This window comes from Salvia hispanica, chromosome 3 (genome assembly GCF_029641045.1).
Source record: "Salvia hispanica isolate PSC_SH4W2 chromosome 3, Shi_PSC_v1, whole genome shotgun sequence".
Taxonomy (NCBI): domain Eukaryota; kingdom Viridiplantae; phylum Streptophyta; class Magnoliopsida; order Lamiales; family Lamiaceae; genus Salvia; species Salvia hispanica.
In genome coordinates this window covers 52,202,832-52,227,268 of record NC_142694.1, presented here as the reverse complement: position 1 = coordinate 52,227,268, position 24,437 = coordinate 52,202,832, and the positions used below count along the sequence as shown (strand labels likewise).

Sequence of the window (24,437 nt, the reverse complement as noted above, 5' to 3'; positions counted from 1 at the left end):
CGGGAGGAAGCCGCCGCAAGGTTGGAACGTGATTACTTCAGTCCGAACCCAGTATGGGGAGATATCTACTTCCGTCGCCGTTTCCGTATGTCACGCGCGCTATTTTTGCATATCGCGAATACATTGGCGGGACGGGAATAGTACTTCAGAGAATGGTTCGACGCTGTTGGCCGTCCTAGCCACACGACACTCCAGAAATGTACTGCGGCGATCCGTCAGCTTGCTACTGGACAAACGGCAGATTCGTTCGACGAATACCTGCACGTCGGAGAATCCACTGAGAGACTTTGTTTGTTGAACTTCTGCAAAGGTGTCCGGGCAGCCTTCACCGACGAATTTCTGAAGAAGCCAACCACCGCAGATTGTCAGTTTCTGCTCCAACTTCACGAACAAGTGCACGGATTCCCCGGGATGCTCAAGAGTGTCGATTGCATGCATTGGCAATGGAAGAATTGCCCTGTGGCGTTGAGGGGGTCATACACGAGCGGCCACAAAGGCACCCACCCCACCGTTATACTCGAGGCCGTCGCCGACTATCGGCTATCGATTTGACATGCGTATTTTAGGGTCCCCGGCTCGAACAACGACGTCAACGTGCTCAACAATTCCGACCTCTTCGCCGAAGTTCTGAATGGTAAAGCGCCGACCATCAACTTCATCGCTAACAATCGCCAGTATAAAATGGGGTACTATCTAGCCGACGGTATCTATCCGAAGTGGCCAACCTTCGCGAAGACGTTCAACAGGCCTGCGAACGAAAAGCAGTCTCTTTTTGCGCAGAAGCAAGAGGCTGCTCGGAAGGATGTGGAGAGAGCGTTCGGGGTTCTCCAAGCTCGATTCAACATTATCAAAGCCCCGACTCGACAGTGGTTTATGGAGAATATGGTCGACATCATGTATACGTGCATAATCTTGCACAACATGATTGTCGCCGACGAAGGACCTGAGGCGGGAAATTGGTTCGACCCTGAAACCCCGGAAAGCTCAACCGCAAGTAGTCCGCCTTGAACGGGAGTGCATCCGTCTTTGCAAGAGCGGTTGTCTAATCGGGCAAGGACACATGATTCTACCGCCCACGCCCAACTCCAGGAGGATTTAATGGAGCACAATTGGGCAAAATTTGGCAACCGTTAGATGATCGTCACTAGAGAACTCCTTCTTCTGCTTCTTTGCCTCCATTTTTTTTATTTGAACTTAAGTGTGCAATTTGTAATTTTTAGTTTTTTAAATTATGTCTTTTTTATTTTTTTAGGTATTTAAATTGTAATTTTATTTTATTTAATGAAGTGTATTTTTATTAATTGAATTTGTTGGAAATAAAAATAAAAAATGAAATTGAATGAATAATTAAGAGATGATTAAGAGATGGAGGGATGCAGGTGCTGTCTCTAAGTTAAGAGATGAGTTGAAAAGTACAATGAAACCCATGAATAATGAAGAGATGAGACGGTTAAGAGACGGATAAGAAAGAGGGATGCGGATGGCCTTAGCATATTTTACTTGTTTTAATTTTGAATTTTTAGTAGAAAAAATAAATTGCAATTAAAGAGATTCATATATAGGCCGGATCGGACAGTGCCAATTTTGCCGGCACAAGCGTACGGTTGATTCTATTTTAAACACGGCCGTGTAAAGTGTTAACTATAGTACTCCTAATTACTATCAATTTAAAAATTTATTCGTAGTAGTACTATTTTTCTCCAAATCTATCCAAAGTCAAAACAAATGGGTCATGATCATGCATTTCATATATTCGTGACTGCACATGTCACACTCAAAAAATAAAATCCATATTACTTTATGTTTTTATTAAGAAAACATATATGGCTACTATTACACACTTCATTTGTGGCTACAGAACATATCCTCTTATCGAAAGCATGAATCTTCAGCCGGCCGGAACACTTGTCCAAGAGGAAAAGACACGTACGGCTCCTTCACCTCCCCATTATTTAAATTTTAAACAGACATACATCCATGGTTCCCTTTGAGAAAGAGAGAAAAATGATGAATGAAAACCAAAAAACAGTGTGTGTGACTGGTGGAACTGGTTTTCTTGGATCATGGACTATCAAGAGACTACTCCAAGACGGCTACTCCGTCAACGCCACCGTCAGGCTCCCTCCAGGTTCCAATTTCATATTCTAACAATCTCAATTTACAAAATCCATTATACTAGGACTCGTTTAATAGGTAAGATGTGCTAATAAATTTAATGTATGTTAGTATAAAAAAATGGCTTAGAGCCGCCATCTTTAACTAAATTGTACTACTACCAAATAGGTGTTGAGTCCAGATAACTTTTTTATATTTGATGTGATACTTATTGTCTTAGAGGGCAAAAGGGACATTAGCTACATAACAAATCTCCCCGGCGCGGCGGAGCGCCTGAAGATCTTCAACGCGGACTTGGACGAGCCGGAGTCCTTCGCCCCGGCCGTCCAAGGATGCTACGGCGTCTTCCACATGGCCCACCCGCTCGACTTCTCCGACAACGAGTCCGAGGAGGTCAAGCTCAAACGAGTCACCTCCGCCCTACGCGGAATCCTGCGCATCTGCGCCGCCACCAAAACGGTCAAGCGCGTGGTCTACACCTCCAGCATCTCCACCGCCGCCTTCAAAAGCGGCGGCGGCGTCACCGACGAGAGCTCCTGGACCGACGTCGAGGCCATCCGCAGCATGAAGATGTTCGGTGGCTCGTACATCGTGACGAAGACGGTGACGGAGAGAGCCGCCATTGATCTCGCGGCGGAGCTCGGTTTGGACCTGGTTTCGGTGCTGCCCACGTGGATCACTGGGCCTTTCATTTGTCCTAATTTTCCAGATACCGTTTTAGCTTCCTTGGCGTTGCTCCTTGGTATTTTTATTCTACAGACTATGTTTAATTAAATTCATAAACTTAAATGATTATTTAATTATAAGAGCATGAGTCAATTTTGGTTCTAGACATATGACTAAAATATAAATTTAGTGTAAAACATTCACTTTTTGAAAAACAGGTCCATAACATATGAAAATGTTGACAAAGATTTCATTTGTTATGGATCTATTTTTCAAAAAATGAATGTTTTATACCAAATTCGTATTTTAATTGTATATTTAGAATAAAAATTCACCCAGTCTAATCAGAATAATTATGTATAGGTGAGAAAGGGTTCTACGCGCACCTGAAAGAATCGAGCGTAGTCCACGTGGACGATGTTGCGAGAGCTCATATTCACCTGCTGGAATATCCGGAGGCGAAGGGGCGATACATCGTGGCGGCGGTTGAGTTTACCATTGAAGAGATTTGCGATTTTCTTTCTGCAAAATATCCCGAATATCCGATGCCGTCTCCAGAGTAATTAAATTAATTCTATAACTATTTCTTTTTTAATTACGAATTAATTGGGGATTAATGAATTTATGTGTTTTGGGGCAGTTTGTGGAAAGATTTGACACCGGTGAAATTGTCGGGTCTGTCGACGAAGAAGCTGGAGGCAACTGGGTTCAAGTATGAGAATGGATTGGAAGAAATGTTTGAGCACGCCATTGCAACATGCAAACGCAAAGGGTTTATGTAGTTTATATTGATGTTTGTCAATTTAATTTTAAGCTCAATTGTTCAATTAAGTTAAGTTTGTACTAATAATCAATCTAAACTATTGATATTGTACCAAAATATCCCACTACTATTCTATACACATGCAATTTTAGCATTGTTATTGTCATCATCGGATGAAATATAAAATAAGTTTCTTATTCACACTTAGCTAATTAAGGACTAAAATTTCATTAACATTTTATAAAGTATCTCATTCACGTGGTCTGAGTATTTGTTACTCCCCCGTTCCGCAATAGGAGTCATATTTGATTATAGCACGAATTTTAAGAAATATGTATAAAAAAAATGGGATGAATGAGTTATTAGAAAATGAGTCCTACTTATATTATAATACTCCCTCCGTCCCATAAAAGTTTAGATAAAACTTTCGGATATGGAGGTTAAAAATTTATATTAAATAAATAGGAGAGATGAAAAAGGTAAGAAAGATAAGAAATAATAAAGTAAATGATGGAATTAAAAAAGAGTGATTAGATGTTTTGTCTTTTGTTAAAAAAGGAAATGACTCAACTTTGTTGGGACGGACCAAAAAGGAATACGACTCAACTTTTTTGGGACGGTGGGAGTAAAATGTAGTGAAATAAATTGGTAGAATATGGGGTCAACTTACCATTTATAATAAAAATAAAATAAGATTTTTATTGTGAGACCGACCGAAAATGCAAAACATGACTCCTGTTATGAGACCAAGAAAGTACTACTAGTATTTGTGAACAAATTCCTCAGGCCGCTAAACGTGACAAGCAAAGTTCGAGCCAACTGTCAAAACACAGAGCAACGAACAAAATAAAATACTTTGGATCTACTTGAACACAGCAATGTCATCTACATAATGCACATTAAATACAAAAACGCAACAATGTCGTCTACGTAGTAGTGCACATTAAATAAAAGAATAGAAAAACAATTAAAATTGGGATAGCATAACATAGAATTTTTCTCAAAGTAGACTAATATAGTAAAAATTTTGTGTTTGGTAGAAATTTTTTTATCGGAAATGTTTGGTAGAAAAATAATTTTTCCAAGAAAAACGGTAATACGCGTTTTAATTTCGTGTCTTTAAGAAAGACACATTGCTCACTCGTTACTTGGAAAATAGTAGTATAAAAGTTTGATTGATCGAATTCTCTGTGGGCTGAAAATTAATTTCAATTGGTCTAGTTGGGCATCCTACATACTTAAGTAGTACTTTCTCCATTTCTAAAAAGTAAGTACTATTTACTTTTTAGTTCGTCTCTGAAAAATAGTAATTTGAGAAACTAAGCGGGACGGAGGGAATAATTTGTAAAACATTTATATCATACAAAACATAAGATGAAAACACGCTTGCAATTGTGATTTGAACCTACAACCACATTATCTCTCAGCTTAAATCTGCTTTTATGGCCACTTGTGCACTGCAGTTTTGTAAGTGACGTGACTTTTTTATGTGAAATGAAATGCAAACGCGTCTAACTTATTTTCAAAACATTAAAAATAATTCTCCCGATTGCAAAATTTAATTTTTGCATGCACATGCTTCGAAAAAACCCTCAATATTCCATTGACAGGGTGAAATTGGGTTTCCCCTTGATGCAATGGGTCAACTATATGTTAGTAACATTTTTTGTAATCTTAATGATATGCTTTTTCTATTGTTCGTATATTTCTATGATATATATAAAGCGTGCATCTTCTAATATTATTTAGGTTAGTTGGATCAGTAACCAACTATAAAAATAAAAATAAAAGTGAACTTATGCAAAAGAGAGAGAAGACTTTTTATTAAAAAATGGACTGAAGTTTGTTGATGAATTTAGTTTTCTTCAGCAATCTAACTTTATAATAGTAGTTCAGTAATGAGATTACAAATGACCCAAGCTTGATGCTTACTTATTTTCTTCATTTTATCTTTTCTATAATGTGTAAAAATATAACTATCCGATGTTCTCTAGTTTGTTAATTTGCTATCTGATGAAGACTTCAAATAAAATCCCATGTAAACGATAATCGTCAAAGGCCCAAAGTAAAGTTGGTAGGAGTATTTAATATCTAACCATTTGATAGGCTTATGTTTTTCTAACTTGCATGGCCAAAGGCCCAAGTAAACAAAACAATAATCCAAGACAAAATCCAAATTTTAGTAGGCTATGATTTAGTTTAATTTTGTAGTAGTAGTAGTATTATTAAGAACTGAGCAATCCAATTAGGATTTATAATTGTTTTATAGTAGTATTTAATACAAAAATTTTAACTAGAAAATATTTATGTGGGTTAATCATTTAAAAATCATGATCTACGAGCATAATTTAGAAAATGGCAAATTGTCCAAAGAACTATAAAATTTGGTCAAATATTGATATATTCGCAACTTTACAAATTAATTAACAACAATTGTGAAATTTAGATTTTTACAACTATCTCATGAACAAAAAATTTGGTGAAATTATATTTGATATAAAGGCAAAAAAATCATAAGTAAATGTACGCAAACAAGTTAAATGCTTGCCAATTCATACAAAAACACCAATAATACTATATTATACAAAAACACCGCAAAATTCATAATTTTCAACTGATATTTAAAGTTAAAAGACATAATACTAGAATCTAACCAAATTTCATATTTTATGCCAATTCGTCATTAATAAAGTTAGCTTTTTAATAAAATAAATGTTAATTAACTTAATATTCTAATATTACTAATATTTGTACTCCTTCCGTCCCTGAAAAGTATGAACAATTTTCTTTTTAGTCTGTCACTGAAAAGTATGAATATTCTAATTTTTTAATAAAAATCTCTTTAAGGTGGAACTCATTATCTACTTATAATACTCTAATTAATTTTTAAATTTTTATCTTATTTTAAATTATGCATTAAAATTCAAATCGAACTAAATGTTCATATTTTAAATTATGCGTTAAAATTCAAATCAAACTAAATATTTATATTTTTAATCGAACTAAATGTTCATATTTTTTAGTGACTAATGTAGAATTTTGCAGTAAAGGTTTTTAAAAAAGTGAAACAATGGACACTTCTAGAGCGGCACGCCATACTCAGTATTGTTAGGTTTCTTGATAAAATATCAATAGGCATAAAACTATCCAATATGTTATACTCTTATCAACTTGTCTACCTCACCTCCCATATATTAGAAAAAACAAAATACAACAAGATAAAAAGGACAAAGTTTCCCCAACTTGCGGTATTTTCCTCCAAGTTAATAATGAAGATAGGATATTATTTATGCGGTGACAGTTATCGGGACATGATTATATATCGGATTGAATAATAAATATCCAACAACATAAAAAGAACTTGATAAGTATGATGGAATAATTTGTCTCGATCAAACCTAATTTCATATTCTCAATAATTTCACCTTCCTTTTCGATGTACTTGCATCAAAAGAAAAGTAATACGACGAGAAATTTTTATATGCGTGTACACAAAATACTCCTAATTAGTTCATTAACTTAATTAATTGTGTATTAGTTTATTAAACGGGCTTCTCATGTGGCCCGCATGAAATGCGGCACACACAGGAGACCGATTCTAGATTAATTATGTGAAAGTGTGTATAAAGTAGATACTTATGTTTATGACCTTTTATTCTTTTACATAAAGACAACTTACTTTTCAAATTTGGTCAACTTATAGTATCAAATTCTTACCGGTCTCAGAATAAATATCCCAACTTACTTATTAAATGGGATCATATCGGTTAAATATGTACCTTTTTCAATTTTTTATTCTAATGGAACAATATTATTTTAAGTAAAAAATTGAAATTTTCTGATTTAATATATGAGATTGATCAACTAAACTTTATGATTTAAAAGATATTACTACTTTTAATACAATTTCTATTATTGAATATAAGTGATTAAGAAGACGAGAATATCTTTGTGTATATAGGTAGAAGATGTGAACTTGACACTGAATGTACACTATTTACATTTGCTCTATGTAACACACTTTTACATCCAATAAAGTAGTCAAAGTAAAAAAATCAAAATATCTGAAATCAGAAAAAATAAATTAAAGATGTCATTTCCAAGCGTGCGATTTTATTTTATTGGATTACTTTTGGTGTCAAGAGCAAATTAGTGGCAACCTTTTATCCCAACAAATCCCCAACTAAGTAAAATAGACGTGCCTAAAGGGCTTCCACACTACACAAATGGGGCATGCAATGTGCCAATAACCATTATCCATTTCAATTTCAGTTATATACATGTACACCCACCGTTCTTTTGTAGTTGAGTCGTATTCTTTTCTTATTGTCTTATTATAGATGAATCATTTCTTATTTTGGTAAAAAAGGACTAACTTTTCTTCTCTCTTAGATTATTCTCTCTTACTTTTTTCTCTCTTCATTTCTCTACCCTTTTCATTTCCTACATTATTCTTCCTTCACTTAACTCACTTTCAACATAATTTCTTAAATCACATGCCGAAAATAAATGCCTCTACTACAGAGGGACGAAAGGAGTACTATACTGTAAAGAAAGTACTATTTTATACTAACCAAAGCCGAAGGCATATACACACACACTGCACACATACCAAAATATAATGTGTTCAAGTCTGATTTAAATTTAGACAATTGTAGTATTAATCTAGCTAACAATCGAGACAGTCATATAAGCTGCTGCATTATTAGACTTTGTTTTTTCACTTCATAATTACTAGTCTTTTACTACAATTATATATTTATATAGTTATATAGTTATAAGTACCAACAAAAACAGCTCATAGGAAATTTCATTTAAGTCTCAATTTCTTGATCATGTACTACTTCGACGCAAATTGGTCTATTGTGCTAGTCTTTTGGAAAAGAAGTTGATCCAATGAACTGGGAAGGGACATTGTTCGGATTGGTGGGAATGAATGAAGACTGATTTCAGAAGCATCTTTGCCCCTTCATCAGTGTCACCCAAATAAAGTTCAAGGCTCTCTATTCGATATGGTCCATCAGCCAAAAAAGTTCACAGTCGACGATCTCCAATTTCGACAGAAAAATGATATGGGATCTTATACAATTGATCCACTACACCTTGGATTAACAGTACAAGAATACAGGTCCTTGTGGAGATCGATGTCAAGGTCAACCTTCTTCCTTCCCTCCCACATGAGATCATATACTATTGTCTAAATCAGTTGAAAGACAAATAATCATATCTCTTATTATACTATGTACCATCTATTATCATCCTAAATTTTATACTCCCCCCCGCCCGTGAAATGCTGTCCAGTTTTTCTATTTTGTTCCATCCGTAAAAAGTTGTCCACTTTGCTTCTTTTTACTATTTTTGGTAAATGGTATCTACTTTCCACTAACTCTTTACTCTTACATTCTATTATAAAACTAATACTCCCCCCATCCCAGTTTAGGAGTGCAATTTAGTTAGGGCACGAGTTTTAAGAAATTGTTAGAGTGTGTAATAATTGAAGTGATGTAGTAGTTGTTGGAGTGTGTAATAATTGAAGTAAGGTAGTGGAAAGTGGGACCCTTTTGACTTTTTGTATGTTTAGGATTTTTTTTGTTTTATTTTATAAAAGTAATGACATTTTAGTGTATATTTCACCAACAATGAGGTTAAATTTTATGTCCAAATATGGTAAATTCTAAATGGAACACTTAAACTGGGACGGACGAAAATTGCAAAACAGGACTCTTAAAGTGGGACGGAGGGAGTATATAAATGTGAGAACCTCATCCCACTAACTTTTTCAACTCATTTTTCTTCACATTTCTTAAAACCCTTGCCAAGTCAAACTTGGACAATATTTCATGGACGGGGGGAGTAATATTTGTTTTTGCCGGTGTATTTCACCGCAGATAAACTCATTGCATGCACAATGAGATATGAATCCCGCTATCTTTTGGGATGAGCGACACATTATGAAATTCCTGATGATGATGCATCGTATAGTGTTTGGATGTGCAACTACAGAACTCACCAGAAATGTTATATAAGTTGGCGCATTATTAGACTTTGTTTTTTCACTTCAATTTTAATTACTAGTCTTATACTACAATTATATATTTATATAGTTATAAGTACCGACAAAAATGGCTCATATGGAATTCCATTTAAGTCCCAATTTTTTGACCATGTACTACTTCGACGAAAATTGGTCCATTGTGCTGGTATTTTAGAATCAACTACAATTTGAATGAATGGTTGGAAAAGAAGTTGATCCAATGTACTGGAGAGGGTCATTGTTCGGATTGGTGGGAATGAATCAAGACTGATTTCAGAAGCATCTTTGCCCCCTTAATCAATGTCATCCAAACAAAGTTCAAGGTTTTCTATTCGACATGGTCCATCAGCCGAAAAAGCTCACAGTCGACGATTTCCAGCTTCGACGGAAAAAAGATGTGGGATCTCATACAGTTGATCCACTACACCTTGGATTATCATTTCAAGAATACGAGTCCTTGTGAATGTCGATGAGGTCAACCTCTTTCCCTCCCACATGAGATCATATATTGTTGTCTAAATCAATTGAGAGGCAGATAGATAATCATCTCTCTCATTATACAATGTTACTATCTATTATCCTAATCTTTTATCATCCTGAATTTTATACTCTCTTCGTCCCAGTTTAGGAGTGCAATTTAGTTAGGGCAGAGTTTTAAGAAATTATTGGAGTGTGTAATAATTGAAGTGAGGTAGTGGTTATTGGAGTGTGTAATAATTGAAGTGGAGTAGTGGAAAGTGAGACCCTTTTGACATTTTATACGTTTAGGATTTTGTTTTGTTTTAATTTTATGAAAGTAATGACATTTGAGTGTAAAGTTTATCAATAAGGAGGTTAAATTTTATGTCCAAATATGGTAAATTCTAAATGAAACTCTTAAACTGGGATGGACGAAAATGACAAAACTGGACTCTTAAATTGGGACGAAGGGATTAGTATTTTTTTTCCGGTGTATTTCACCGCAGATAAGCCCATTGCATGAACAATGGGATATGAATCTCGCATATTATGAAATTCCTAATGATGATGCACCGTATAATGTTTGGATGTGCAACTACGGAACTCACCAGAAATGTTAAGAAATCTTTTGGTCCAGAAATGTTAAGAAATCTTTTGGTGGTAGAACTTGACTAAACTAGTGAAAAAACATAGGTTAGAGGAGATTGTGAAAGTCTTAAACCACAACTCAAAGCTACATACAAAAAGAATGGATAAGCTAAGGTTTTTGAGGAATTGCATGGAGCATATGGTACTTAGTATAAATGTTGTGACAGATTTTAACATTTTTTTTTTCTAAATACAGTCAAGTACTAGGATTGACGGCTTGTACGTCCACAAGCCAATTGCAAATATGATCCCAAAGTAGGTTACTATGGTCGTGCATGCAGCGCATGAAATGATAAAAAATGATGGGTAAGTGATTTTTTTAATTAAAAATACACTTTTTTTAGAATATTAATTTAATATACTCCATCTGTCCCGTAAAAATATATGCATATGAAATAACACGGAAATTAATACACAATTGATAATAAGAGAGAAGATAGTTAAAATAGTGTTAGTTGATAATGAGACCCACATTATTAGGGCATGTTCATTTTATTTGATATGGGTATGTGAGAATTAAATCTAATCCAGATTTTTCACTGTTGAAGGATGACATATGCAGAAGATTTAGGATGTTCATTTTTTCAAAAATAAATTAAGATATGGAGTGGGTGAATTTTTTAATCGAAATACATGTGTGTTGTCTGACCATAATAACCCCATACAATATACAATGACTTGATGTCATTTGGGATGAAGAACTTAATTTGCAGGGGTAAATTAATAATTTGAACTCTATTTCTTGACACATTCTTCCAAGCGGATTTAAAAACCACCAAAAGGCTATGAATTGAATTAAGCCTATTACACAGCCTAAAAGTGCGGGCCTTCATTTATACCTCGGGCCTTCAGAATTTAATATTGAAACCTGAACATCATATAACGGCAACAATTAACTCCATTTTTCTAACATTTATGGGAACTTGAACATGCCCTTATTAGTGTTTAATGAGTTGTAATGGTGGAGCATAGTTGTATAAGTTGTAAATAAATTGATGTATATGGATAATGGGTTATGATACCTTTCCATAAATGAAAATGTCCATATTTTTGTGGGACAGATTAAAATAAAGAGTGCATAAATTTTTGTGGAACGGAGGGAGTAATTGGCATGCAATTATGCCTATTTTGTAAAACCATTATTTGCTGAGATGCAGTGGATGGTTTGATAAATAAGTAAGAAAAGTAGTGCTGACAATTTTTGATCTGACACGATAATTCGACACGAGTTCACACAAAGTTAACCTGACACGAACACGCATGTTTAGGATTTAGGTCCTTATAGGGTCGACCCAATAAAAATCCGAAGATAACGGGTTAGGTCGGGTTGGGTTTGGGCTATCTGTTAAGAAAAAAAAATTATTTTATTTATTAAAAAATAAAACTTTAATTTTAGTTTGCTTTTATTAATTAAAATATATCGTACTTTAATTTTAATTAATTATTAAAATATTATAATTTTATTTTATTTTAAAAAATAATTATTTTAATTATTTAGAGTTAATATTACTATAATTTTATTATTTTGATTCAAGAAAAATTATTTTAATTTTATAATATCTTATTTTATCGTGTAATATCATGTTATAATCGTATAATATGATGTTTTAGTCTTTATCATGTCGCGCCAAACTATATTTTATAGTAATTTACTATCATTAATAGGGGTGAGCATTCGGGTTTCGGTTCGATTTTTTGTCCAAATCGAACGAAAATCGAATAATGGAATTTGGTTCAAAATCCAAACCGAACCGAACATTAATATATATATATATATATATATATATATATAATTTTTATTTTATATATACTAATAGAATATAATTATATAATATAAAATTAATAAAATATAAATAATACATATTATATATATATATAATATTAAATTAATAGAATAAATATATATAATATTATATTTAAAATATAATTCGGTTTTTCGGTTTTTTTTTGCCCGAACTGAACCGAACCGAAAAATCAAAATTTTAAAATTTTTAAAACCGAACCATAATCCGGAAAAATCGAACCGAATTTTAAAATTTCGATTTGGTTCGGTTCGGATATTCGGTTTTCGGTTTTTTTGCTCACCCCTTATCATTAACCGAAGACTTTTTTTTGGATGACATGATAACCCACACAAATCCGATACGAACCCGTTGGGTTGAGACCCGATAAACATAAGATGATTTCGGGTTGGGTTAGGTCGATAACGGGTTGATCCGATAATTACCCAATCCACATAATTTGACAACCCTAGAGAATACGTTTGACTTATGTTTTAATGTAAGTAAGTGTTTTTTATTTCAAAATTTACTTTTTTTTTAATATTCATTAAATACACTAATATTTTATTAATTGCATGCCACTTTTGTAGAACCACTATTTGCAAAGATGAAGTGGATTAATTGAGAAAAAGGTTTGATAATCAGGTGGGAAAATGATTGATTCATATGTTAAGTACTTGAATATTCACAATGCTAATATATTAAGTGAATGCTAGCATTCACAATGGGAGACATCCACACCGCAGATCGATCGGCAGTTTGGTCGTCCCCCATTGCGGAGAAAGCACCGATCCTCGATGGCCACCCAAAGCCTGACATTCCATCCGTGCCTGTTGCAGGAGATCGATGCACATAGCAAGCGCGACTGCTGATCTCACCACCGATCTCGACATTATTTTTTTATTTTTTTTACTTTTATCTCCTCCATACCCATTTTCCGTTACATTTTTCACCCCTCTCCATTCCTCTATTCTCTTTCTCTCATATTTCTCTCTCTATTAAACAATGAATCTCGATCAAAGTCCCCCGTACACCGGCGGTTCCCCATACAGCCATACCACGACATTCCCCATACTCCGGTGTTCCCCCGTGCTCCGGCGAGCCCCCTTCGTACTCCGTGGAACCTACTTTGGTGGTGGGAGACCCATGAATCCCCAGGCAACAACCGCCTTTTACAACTATCGCTACGGAAACGGTATTGACCTGCATTATGGCGATAAAGTTTGTCGTCCGACCATGATTGGTACCCCAGGTTTGGGAGATTCCAACATTGTCCCAGAGACCGAAGCTAAAGTTGATCCAACCTTCAGCACCGACGAGTACGAGATGTTGGACATGTAGTCGTCTCCTCCCAAGGAGAATCCCACTCCCCACTGAGCAGAAAAAAGAGGGGAAAGAGAAGGAGAAAGCGAAAGTGGTCGAGCCGTTTGAGCCTCCACTACAATATTCGTTTACCCATTCATCAATTTATATTATCAAATCAATCACATTATTACTCCATCCATTTTTTAAAAATAGAAACATTTGAAACGACACGGGTTTTAATGCACAATTTGGTAAAGTAAGAGAGAGAAAGAAAAAAATTTTGGTAAAGTAAGAAAGAGGGAGAAATTGATAAAGTAAGAGAGAGGGAAAGAAAAAACTAATGGAATTAATGTTAGTGGATTATGGGGTCCATTGTATTAGTGGTATAAGGGCATCCATAATGGAGCGGACTATACGGCGCCCTAATCCCCACCCTATACACCGCCACATCAGCATTTTATCCTCCGCCCCTTCCACCTGCAATGGGGCGGACTATAGCCCACCATAAGCCCCGTCCTAAGCATTTTTTTTTAAATATTTAAACACTTCAAAAATTGGAGAAAACAACTTCATTCCATTGAAAATTCAAATTTTATATTACGAAATAAAAAAACTACAAATTCTCAATGGCCGTTACGCTTCCAAACTTCTTCAATCATGTTGTTCATGAGCGCCGTATGGTCTTGTTGGCTGCACATTGAGGTTTGTCTCACTAGAACCTCATTGAAGCCCATCGGTAATCCTCGAGTGACAGGCGGGGTCGTCGTGCTGGAGCTAGACCCACCTACATCATCGACCCAATCGGTGATATGTCCAGCTTCTTGTTCGACTATCATGTTATGCATGATGCTGCACGCATACATGACATCGGCGATGACTTCCTTTAACCAGAAACGCGTCAGACTTTTCACGATTGCCCACTGCGATTGGAGCACACCAAAAGCCCGCTCTTCATCCTTCCGCGCAGACTCCTGCTTTGCCGCAAACAAGACTCTCCCGTCACCCATTGGGCAACTGATCGTCTTTACAAAAACAGGCCACCTTGGGTATATGCCATCGGCCAAGTAGTACCCATATGATAATGGCGGCCGTTGGCAGTGAACTCGATGGTCGGGCCGCGACCCCTGCATTGATCGGCGAAGAGGATGGACGAGTTGAGGACGTTGATGTCGTTGTTTGACCGGCTACACCAAAGTATGCATGCCAGATCCAGAGGTGGCGGTCAACGATGGCTTCGAGGATCAACGTCGGGTGGCTGCCCTTTTAGCCACTAGTAAATTGGCCTCTCCACGCCGTCAGGCAATTCTTCCACTGCCAGTGGATACAGTCGATGCTCCCTAGCATTCCAGGGAAGCCGTGCACTGTCTCGTGCATCCTCATCAGGCTTTGGCAATCATCAGCAGTCGGGCATTGCAAATATGCCACAACTCCCCTACAAAAATTCTTCAGACAATCGCGCCAGTTGTCTCCCCGACGTGAAGGTACTCGTCGAACATATCCGTTGTGGTGCCGTAGGCCAACTGCCGGATTGCAACCGTGCACTTCTGCAACAGCGTAAGTCCGGGTCTGTCGATGCCGTCTATTCAATACTGGAAGTATTCATCACGTCCCTCCAACGTCCGGACAATGCGGAGAAAAAGATCTCGCCGCATTCTAAAACAGCGGTGAAAAACCGTCGGGCCCACCGTGGTTGCTCGGAAAAATAGTCTGCGAACAGACATTGGTGAGTTACGTCGTGCTCGTGGAGGACAAACGTCCAACGTCGAATCGGCCGAGGGACCCGCGCCGCCACCGCTGCACGCTCGCGCTCCATTTTTGCTAAGCATTCCGCTGCGGCATCATTAACGCAATCGAATAAGGCCTGAGTCAAGGCCCGAGTAATGCCTTCCGATGTACTCTATTCGTCACCGTCGGAATTCATGTTTGTAGTGAGAAAATTGGAAAGTGAGGGATGAGAGAGATGAGAGAGATGAATTGGGAGATGAGAAATTGGAAGATGTGAAATGGTATGAGAATTGGGGTGTTTAAATAGAAAAAAAAAAATTGAAAAAAAATTAAAAAAAAATACAAAAACGCATTCTATCGTCCGTCGCATTGTCCGCGTCGCCCACAGTGGCGGAAGATGCGACGGACGAAGGGGCGGAGGACGCTCGTCGTCTGCAGACGATGGATCAGGCGCGGACGATGGAGAAGCCATCGTCCGTGATGCCACAGTGGCGGACGATCATCGTCCGTCCCATTGTGGATGGCCTAAGTGGTAAATAAATTGATGTATATGAGTGTAAAGATTTTCTAAAATAGGAAGTTTGAAAGTTGCTATTTTTAAGGAACGGACTAAAATAGAAAAAGTTGCTATTTTCAAAATACGAAGGGTATTTCATACAAAAATCAGCCCGTGGAGAAGACGAAGAGGACGAACTAAAATATTCATTTACCTATTCATCAATGTATATGAATCACATTATTATTTCTTATAAAAATCAGCATCAATATTGGGATTTACCCCATAAAAAAAATAGCACCTTCTAGACCTGCCCACGGTTCATGAACCGGCGGTTTTGGTTCGGAACCGCCGGTTCCGGTTTTGGGAAATATGGAACCGGAACCGAACCGTGAGGCTGTTTCACGGTTTCAGTTTCGGTTCGAAAACCGGCGGTTTCAGTTTCGGTTCGGAACCGCCGGTTTTTGGACGGTTCGTAGTGGTTTAGGTTCGGTTTCGCGGTTTCACGGTTTTTTCCGTTAATTTTTTTTTGCCATATAGTTTGAAATTATAAAATAAATTGGAACAAGGAAATGGATAGTTTAAATTGAGCTGTTAACACTAAAATGAGGTGAGTGTAAGTAAGGATAGAGAGGGGTATTTAATATAGATAAAAATAGAGAGAAATGAGATCCAATTTGAATTTTAAATCAACATTTAAGAATAAATAAATAAATAAATAAAAATAAAAGAAATGGTGTTTTATGCAATCAATTTTGAATAGTGCAACCATCGCCCACCGTCAACCAATCAATTTTGAAGACTCAACTAATCAATTTTGAAGACTACAACATTAACCAATGTTAATTTATTATACTTTATTTAAAGTAATCAATTCTTCTAAGTTTATTTTAAAATGTTGGATAAATATTTATTAATAATTATCCATACTCCATAGATTCCATACGTAAAAAAATGTGTTAATTAATAAAATCGGAAATAGTATTATAAAGTTATTACCATAAACCATACAACATAGACTCCATCTTGTAATTTAGTTATTTTTATTTTATTATCTTTTATCTTATGTTTTTACCATCCAATTTTACCAAATAGTATTATAAAGTTATTTTTGCTACAAAATTTTGTCCCACATTATTGTTTCTACGGATATTACCAAATCTAAAAATGAAAGTTATTTATATAAGAGTATAAAACTCATAAACCGGATCATTCAGCAATGTTTTATTTAATGGAGTATAGTTTTAATATAAGGATTAACTATGTTTAAATTTATCATTGCGTTGGCGGTTCGGAACCGTGAAACTGCCGGTTCGGAACCGTGAAACCGCCGGTTCGGAACCATCCAGAACCGGCGGTTCGGTCGCGGTTTCGGTTCGAAAAATTTGGAACCTGAACCGAACCACGGTTCTAAAATTCACGGTTTTGGTTCGGCATATTTTTCGCGGTTTCGATTTTAACTGCCGGTTCGGTAAACCTTGGGCAGCTCTAGCACCTTCCAATTCACAATTCATCTATGTGCATAGATGTCCTACATGATTTTTATACTAGCATTGTAATATTCAAGTACTTAATATATTAAGTGAATGCTGAAATCACACTTAGGATTATAATTTTTATACTAGCATCGTGAATGCTCTAAGATGTCTCAGCGTTCATGTTGGATGCTGAAATCACACTTAGCCTTCTAAGTTAATTGACTTGTTTTTAATTTCGAACTAGTTCGCATGTGGGCCCAAAGAGATGAAAAAAATAAATACTAGTACAAGTTAGTGAAATTAGTATTGATTGAGCTTTAGAAATTAGAATAATTGATATGCATAAAAAATCCGTTTACTCAACCCAGACCACAAATGCAATGCATTTGTCCACCACGTATACAACATTTTCAACTTTAAAAGTTGCTATCTGCCAAACTTATGTTTAAGGCTACTCCACCATATCAAAATAGTTGAGTGAAAATATTCTTGCATAAATAACATGTGGAGAACTAATCAAATATGCTAGTTATTAATAGTTTCAAGTTTCAACATTAGCTTATATGACATCATGGCCACATAAATATGAATTATCCGTAGAGAAATCCAATTACATTGACATTAAGACTTCTTCTCGAATATGAATGTCAATGGGCCATAATCATTAATATTAAACTCAATCCTATTGGCTACTGTCAACAATAAATATGCTTTTCTTATATTTCTTTATCCAACAGATAGCAACATTTGTGACGTATTTTTATACTTAAATGGATTAATACAATGCAAATTTTTTTAATAAATATTTTATGACCGGTCACTTGACTGTTGTTTTGGATGGCCTATTTAGTACTAGTAGAATTATTGAGTAAACAGCCCTATTATGAACATTTAAACAAGGCCGAACTTCTCACACAATACTTAATTCAATTGTATGAATTTTGATTCATTACACATAATTACGTTTTAATGATTGAGTCCTTGTCACTAAGTACTACTCCATTTCGTAGCAAAATTTAACATATGGAAAATGAAAAACATTGGGAGATTCAAGAACAATTTAAAATTTTGTTAAGTTTTTCTTGAATTTCTCTCCCCATTAGAATAATAAGAGGAATCTAAGCTGCAACAGTGGACCACATAGCCAGCTATTTACTCTAATTATTTTATGTTATCTTTGTAGTATGGCATGAAATATGTAGACATACTTCCAAAGTCCAATCACATAATAAAATCAGAACCAAATTTTGATTGTTTTCTTTCATCAGTTGCACTGTACTTGCTATATTTCCAGTGTGTGTATGAAGATTTGATAAAACTCCACTAGAAATAAAGATAACAAAAAATACACAGTTTTGAGCACTCACCTCTTCCACTATTTTCACATTTTCCCTTTTTCAATACACTAGGGTTTCCCCCCACCTTTTATTTCTGGTTTTGTTTCTACTGAATTTGGATGAACTGGCTCTTGAAATATCGTCAGTTGTTTGTCTCTTGCTATTATTAGTGTCACATCTTCATGTGGGATCTTGCTGTTTACTCCTAACTGATGAGGTATTATCTTCTTACTTGTCTCCTTTTATGTTTATCTGTTTTATGATCTATTTCTTGAATTCTAAATCTCTGTTTGTTTGACATATATTTGTTTACTTGTGTATTGCAGTGTGTAACTTGATTGGATCCTCATAAAGTTAAAATCTTGAGCGCACCCTTCTTGATCTTATCTTGGTAGGCATGAGATTGAATACTTATTTCTTGCTCTACTTCAAATGACACAGTTTTTTTTATCTTGGATGTTAACTGCTTGTTCAGTGTCAAGCATAATTTCAATCTGAAAAGGAGTCCCTTTTATGTTATTGAAAACTGATTTTGAGAAAATTAGGATTGAGGTTATTTGGGGTAGTGAGTGCTATAGAGAGAGAGTGAGAGAAAAAGAAATTTCACTTTGAGAGAGAGAGAGGGAGGGAGAGATGGTGTCTAGATCATACTCAAATTTGTTAGAGCTAGCTTCTGGGGAAGCTCCATCACCATCTTTTAGCCGTATGAGCCGGCGTATTCCTCGTATTATGACAGTAGCTGGGATAATGTCCGATATTGATGATGATGGTTCGGACAGCGTATCCTCGGATCCATCATCTTCGTCTTCTCATAAGGATAGGATAATTATTGTGGCCAACCAGTTGCCTATAAAGGTGCACAAGAAAACAGATAATAGTAAAGGTTGGACTTTTAGCTGGGATGATAATTCACTTTATCTCCAACTAAAAGATTGTTTAGGAGATGAAGACACTGAATTCATTTATGTGGGGTGCCTCAAGGAAGAAATTCACCCCAATGACCAAGATGAGGTCTCTCAGATACTCCTCGAGACATTCAAGTGTGTCCCGACCTTTTTGCCACCTGATCTGTATAGCAGGTACTACCATGGCTTCTGCAAACAACAGCTATGGCCTTTGTTCCACTATATGCTGCCTCTGTCGCCCGATCTGGGTGGTAGGTTTAACCGCTCGCTCTGGCAGGCTTATGTATCAGTGAACAAGATTTTTGCTGATAGGATCATGGAAGTGATTAATCCAGAAGATGACTTTGTTTGGGTTCATGATTATCATCTGATGGTACTGCCTACTTTCTTGAGGAAGAGGTTTAATCGGGTAAAGCTTGGCTTTTTCCTGCACAGTCCATTTCCATCTTCGGAGATTTATAAGACATTACCAATACGAGAGGAGATTTTGCGAGGTCTGCTTAATTCTGATTTGATTGGTTTTCACACATTTGATTATGCCAGGCATTTCCTCTCCTGCTGTAGTCGAATGCTGGGGATTTCATATGAGTCGAAGAGGGGTTATATAGGACTTGATTATTATGGCCGCACTGTTAGTCTCAAGATTCTTCCTGTTGGCATTCATATGGGCCAGCTTCAGTCTGTTTTGAGCCTTCCAGAGACGGAGGCGAAGGTAGCAGAGCTCATTAAGCAATTTTCAGGACAGGGGCGGACACTGTTACTCGGGGTTGATGACATGGATATTTTTAAGGGCATCAGCTTAAAGTTATTAGCAATGGAGCAGCTTCTACTGCAGCACCCCGAGAAGAAAGGAAAGGTCGTTTTAGTTCAGATAGCTCTTCCTGCTCGGGGCAAGGGAAAAGACGTCAAAGAAGTGCAGGATGAGATGTATGCAACGGTTAAGCGGATAAACGAAACATTTGGAGAACCTGGATATGATCCGGTCATCCTGATTGACCAGCCTCCTAAATTTTACGAAAGAGTTGCTTATTATGTCGCTGCTGAATGTTGTTTGGTTACTGCAGTTAGGGATGGAATGAATCTCATACCATATGAGTATGTTATCAGTCGGCAAGGCAACGAGAGATTGAATAAGATATTGGGACCCGAAGCATCCACCCCCAAAAAGAGTATGCTTGTTGTATCCGAGTTCATTGGATGCTCTCCATCTCTAAGTGGAGCCATTCGAGTCAATCCATGGAATATCGATGTGGTGGCAGAGGCGATGGAATCAGCCATTGAAATGCCGGAGCCAGAAAAACAACTGAGGCATGAAAAACACTATAAGTATGTGAGCACGCATGATGTCTCGTATTGGGGTAAAAGCTTCCTGCAAGATCTGGAAAGGACTTGTAAGGATCATGTGCGACGCAGATGCTGGGGTATTGGATTTGGCTTGAGCTTTAGGGTCGTTGCACTCGATCCTAATTTCAGGAAACTGGCCATGGAGCACATAGTATCGGCTTACAAGAGGACTACAACTAGAGCTATTCTTCTCGATTATGATGGAACTTTAATGCCTCAAAATTCAATCGACAAGAAACCAAGCTCAAAAACACTTGACATATTAAATAGTTTGTGCAGAGACAAGAACAATGTGGTTTTTATAGTAAGTTCAAGGCCGCGAAGCAAGCTGGATGCATGGTTTTCATCATGTGATAAGCTGGGAATTGCTGCCGAGCATGGCTATTTTATGAGGTATATAAGTTCACTCTATTTAGTGTTTTGGATTATACTTTCAAAAGTTTATGGAAACAATGTTACTTAAAATGGTAATTGGTTTTTGCAGGATGAAGCGAGACGAGGAATGGGAAACCAGTATTCCGGCAGTAGAATGCAACTGGAAGCAAATAGCAGAGCCAGTAATGCAACTATATACGGAGACGACTGATGGATCAATGATTGAACTTAAAGAAACATCGATGGGATGGTGTTATGAGGATGCTGATCCTGATTTTGGATCCTGCCAAGCAAAAGAACTTCTTGGTCATCTGGAGAGTGTTCTTGCTAACGAACCTGTTACAGTTAAAAGCGACTCAAATTGTGTAGAAGTTAAGCCACAGGTATTCTGTCTTTTCTTTCAGAACCAGTCACACAGTATCTTGTCGATAATAGAAAAACTACTTATATTCAACTGAAACGCATAAAATAGTTGGTTTAGTAAGTTGCTAAACAAGAATTAAGGCTACATGTCTCTTTTAGGGAACTTACATGATATATTGTCAACATATCACATCTCAGTTTGCTTCTTTCGCGGTTTCGCCTTCTTTGGTAATGTTTGGAGGCACGTAATTAGACGTCTACTATATTTATTTATTTCTGTACTCTGATATCAGCTGTTATGATCCTTGTTTCAGTTGGTATGAAATTCTGCTAACTATTGCTGAATAGTATTATCTTGCTGGAGGAGAAATACATTTTCGACATAATAATAGCCTCCTCTGTCACTAATTCTTGTGTTGAAACTGTTTATGATTTTATGTGAACTGTTACATAAGTGATAAGTAGGTGATGTCAAGATGACCCGAGGAGAATAACCTTATCTTGCTTAATGTAGTTGAGTAATCAGTTCATACAAAATCTATAGCAGTTCGGGAAGAGATTGATCGTTTAATGATATTAACATTCTCAGTATTTATCAATGTTATTGTTTTTGGTTAGGACTTAGAATAGCCATCTTCCCTGGGCCCCGGCTGAGGCTTTCCGTGCATGTTGTGCAAGGCCGTGGCAACCTTAAGGCCAAATTTGCATAGGCCCTGTCGGAATATGTCGATTTCCAACATTTAGTATTATCTGTTTCGAATGCTGCCTCTAAACATTGTCATAAATCGTCTTACAAAACAACTTTTCTTTACCTATTTATCCCAATTTAGTGATTTAGGTGACTTAACATAGTTAAACTATCACTCTTACAATTTTGGCTGCTGAATGCAGGGAGTTAGCAAAGGTCTTGTAGCGAAACGGCTGCTGTCCTTGATGCAGGAGAGAGGAATGTTGCCCGATTTTGTGCTGTGCATTGGAGACGATAGGTCGGATGAAGATATGTTCGAGGTAATTAGCAGCTCCACGACTGGTCCGTCCATAGCTCCAAACGCAGAAGTGTTTGCGTGCACAGTGGGGCGCAAGCCAAGCAAGGCCAAGTACTATCTGGACGACACGGCCGAGATAGTGAGGTTGATGAAGGGACTAGCTTCAGTTTCGGAGCTTATGATACCCATCTTGTAAGCATGCATCTGCTTGTTGGTTGTTTGACAATTGTAAATTATGGACTGGAAAAAAAGGCACAAGATTGTGGTCTTCCTCGTTTTAATATTTTGACATCTATGCACGTTTGGTGAACTTTGGGTCAGCTGTATATATAAACCTTAGAAATATTCTAATCTCTTTTTTTATCCATTGCAGCATAGCCTAATAGCTCTGATATTTATTTTTGAGTAGCTCAAATCACTAAGGCAATCTCCAATCATTTACACCAAACTTAAACTCATTTTTGAGTATATGTCACACCAAAAAATAATTTTACTCTAACTATTTACACCATTTTTGAGATTTTGCCTCACAAAACTTTTGCAGTAACACCAAATATGGTGTTGTTTTACAAAAAACACCAAATATGGGTTTGAGTTTGGTGTATGGTTGGATAAAAATTCTACATCAAAACTCATTTTTGGTGTATGGTTGGAGATGGTCTAAAAAACCATCAAGTTTGTTAAGTTATTTTCAATCCGGTAGTTTTAGTATAATATTTTTTCTTAATAGCCTGTGACGAACAATTTTGACATGCTGTGTGTCTAAATTTATTGACGTGATGCGTACATTAGTAAAATTTAAAAACGCGATTAACTAATTGTATTAAACGATGTTGTTTTAACTAAATGAACGTTTTGTTCACATAATATTTTTTGTTTGTCTCATCGTTCTTAAAAATGAAAATATGAGATAATTGAGAAAAATATCTAGGGGGAGTGATCAATTGCTAACTCATCATTTAATTGCTAACTACCACTAATTTAAGGCCATAGGATTTTAGAAAACGTGTGGTCTACAATTTGCCACGTGTAATTTTTTTTTATATTAATTAAATCGAAAAAGATAAAAAAAAAACTCCAAATTAGGGTTTTGGATGAAAATGTCAATATAGTGTTTCGAAAATATCAACACAATGCTTTGAGAACAAAATGCTTTAAGAATGTTGAACTCATTGCTTATATTGACATTCTACATGTATTATATTGACATATTTTATATAGTATGTTGACATTTCTGCTGTACGAAAAAATAAAAAAAATTTGAATTTTTTTTCAAATTTTGACGTCGGAACATATGCATGTAGGATATCGTTGGAATCCTTATAAAATTATCTTTAATTTGATATTTGTTATATGAATTTAAAGTTTTGGAATTTCTTTTAAAAGTTAGTTATAACTAATTTTGTAGTTAATTGACATAATACCCCTATTGATATTTTTTGTGCATGATATTAATATTAAAGGGTTGAATGATCTTAAAAAAAAGTTTGAATGATCTTAACCTTTAATTTAAAAATTTAATGCCTATCATTTAGTTGTAGTTAGCAATTTAGAGGTGGGTTAACAATATAACACACCGAATATCCTAATTATTACATAATTAACTATTTTTAAAAATTGTGATATAGATCAGAATTTGATCAATGTCATCATTCCG

General features: G+C 36.1%; 2 protein-coding genes across 2 annotated transcripts; both read left to right on the top strand.

Moving 5' to 3' along the window:
- Positions 1–1,847: 1,847 nt before the first annotated feature.
- Positions 1,848–3,698, top strand: LOC125211257 (vestitone reductase-like). Its single transcript, XM_048110986.2, has 4 exons — positions 1,848–2,128; positions 2,336–2,857; positions 3,145–3,340; positions 3,422–3,698. The coding sequence occupies exons 1-4, from the start codon at positions 1,978–1,980 to the stop codon at positions 3,561–3,563; spliced, it is 1,011 nt and encodes a 336-aa protein (XP_047966943.1). The 5' UTR covers positions 1,848–1,977; the 3' UTR covers positions 3,564–3,698.
- A 14,969-nt stretch (positions 3,699–18,667) lies between these two features.
- Positions 18,668–23,147, top strand: LOC125213135 (alpha,alpha-trehalose-phosphate synthase [UDP-forming] 6-like). The gene is made up of 4 exons (XM_048113507.2): positions 18,668–19,024; positions 19,134–21,449; positions 21,541–21,814; positions 22,686–23,147. The coding sequence occupies exons 2-4, from the start codon at positions 19,441–19,443 to the stop codon at positions 22,974–22,976; spliced, it is 2,574 nt and encodes an 857-aa protein (XP_047969464.1). The 5' UTR covers positions 18,668–19,024; positions 19,134–19,440; the 3' UTR covers positions 22,977–23,147.
- Positions 23,148–24,437: the final 1,290 nt, after the last annotated feature.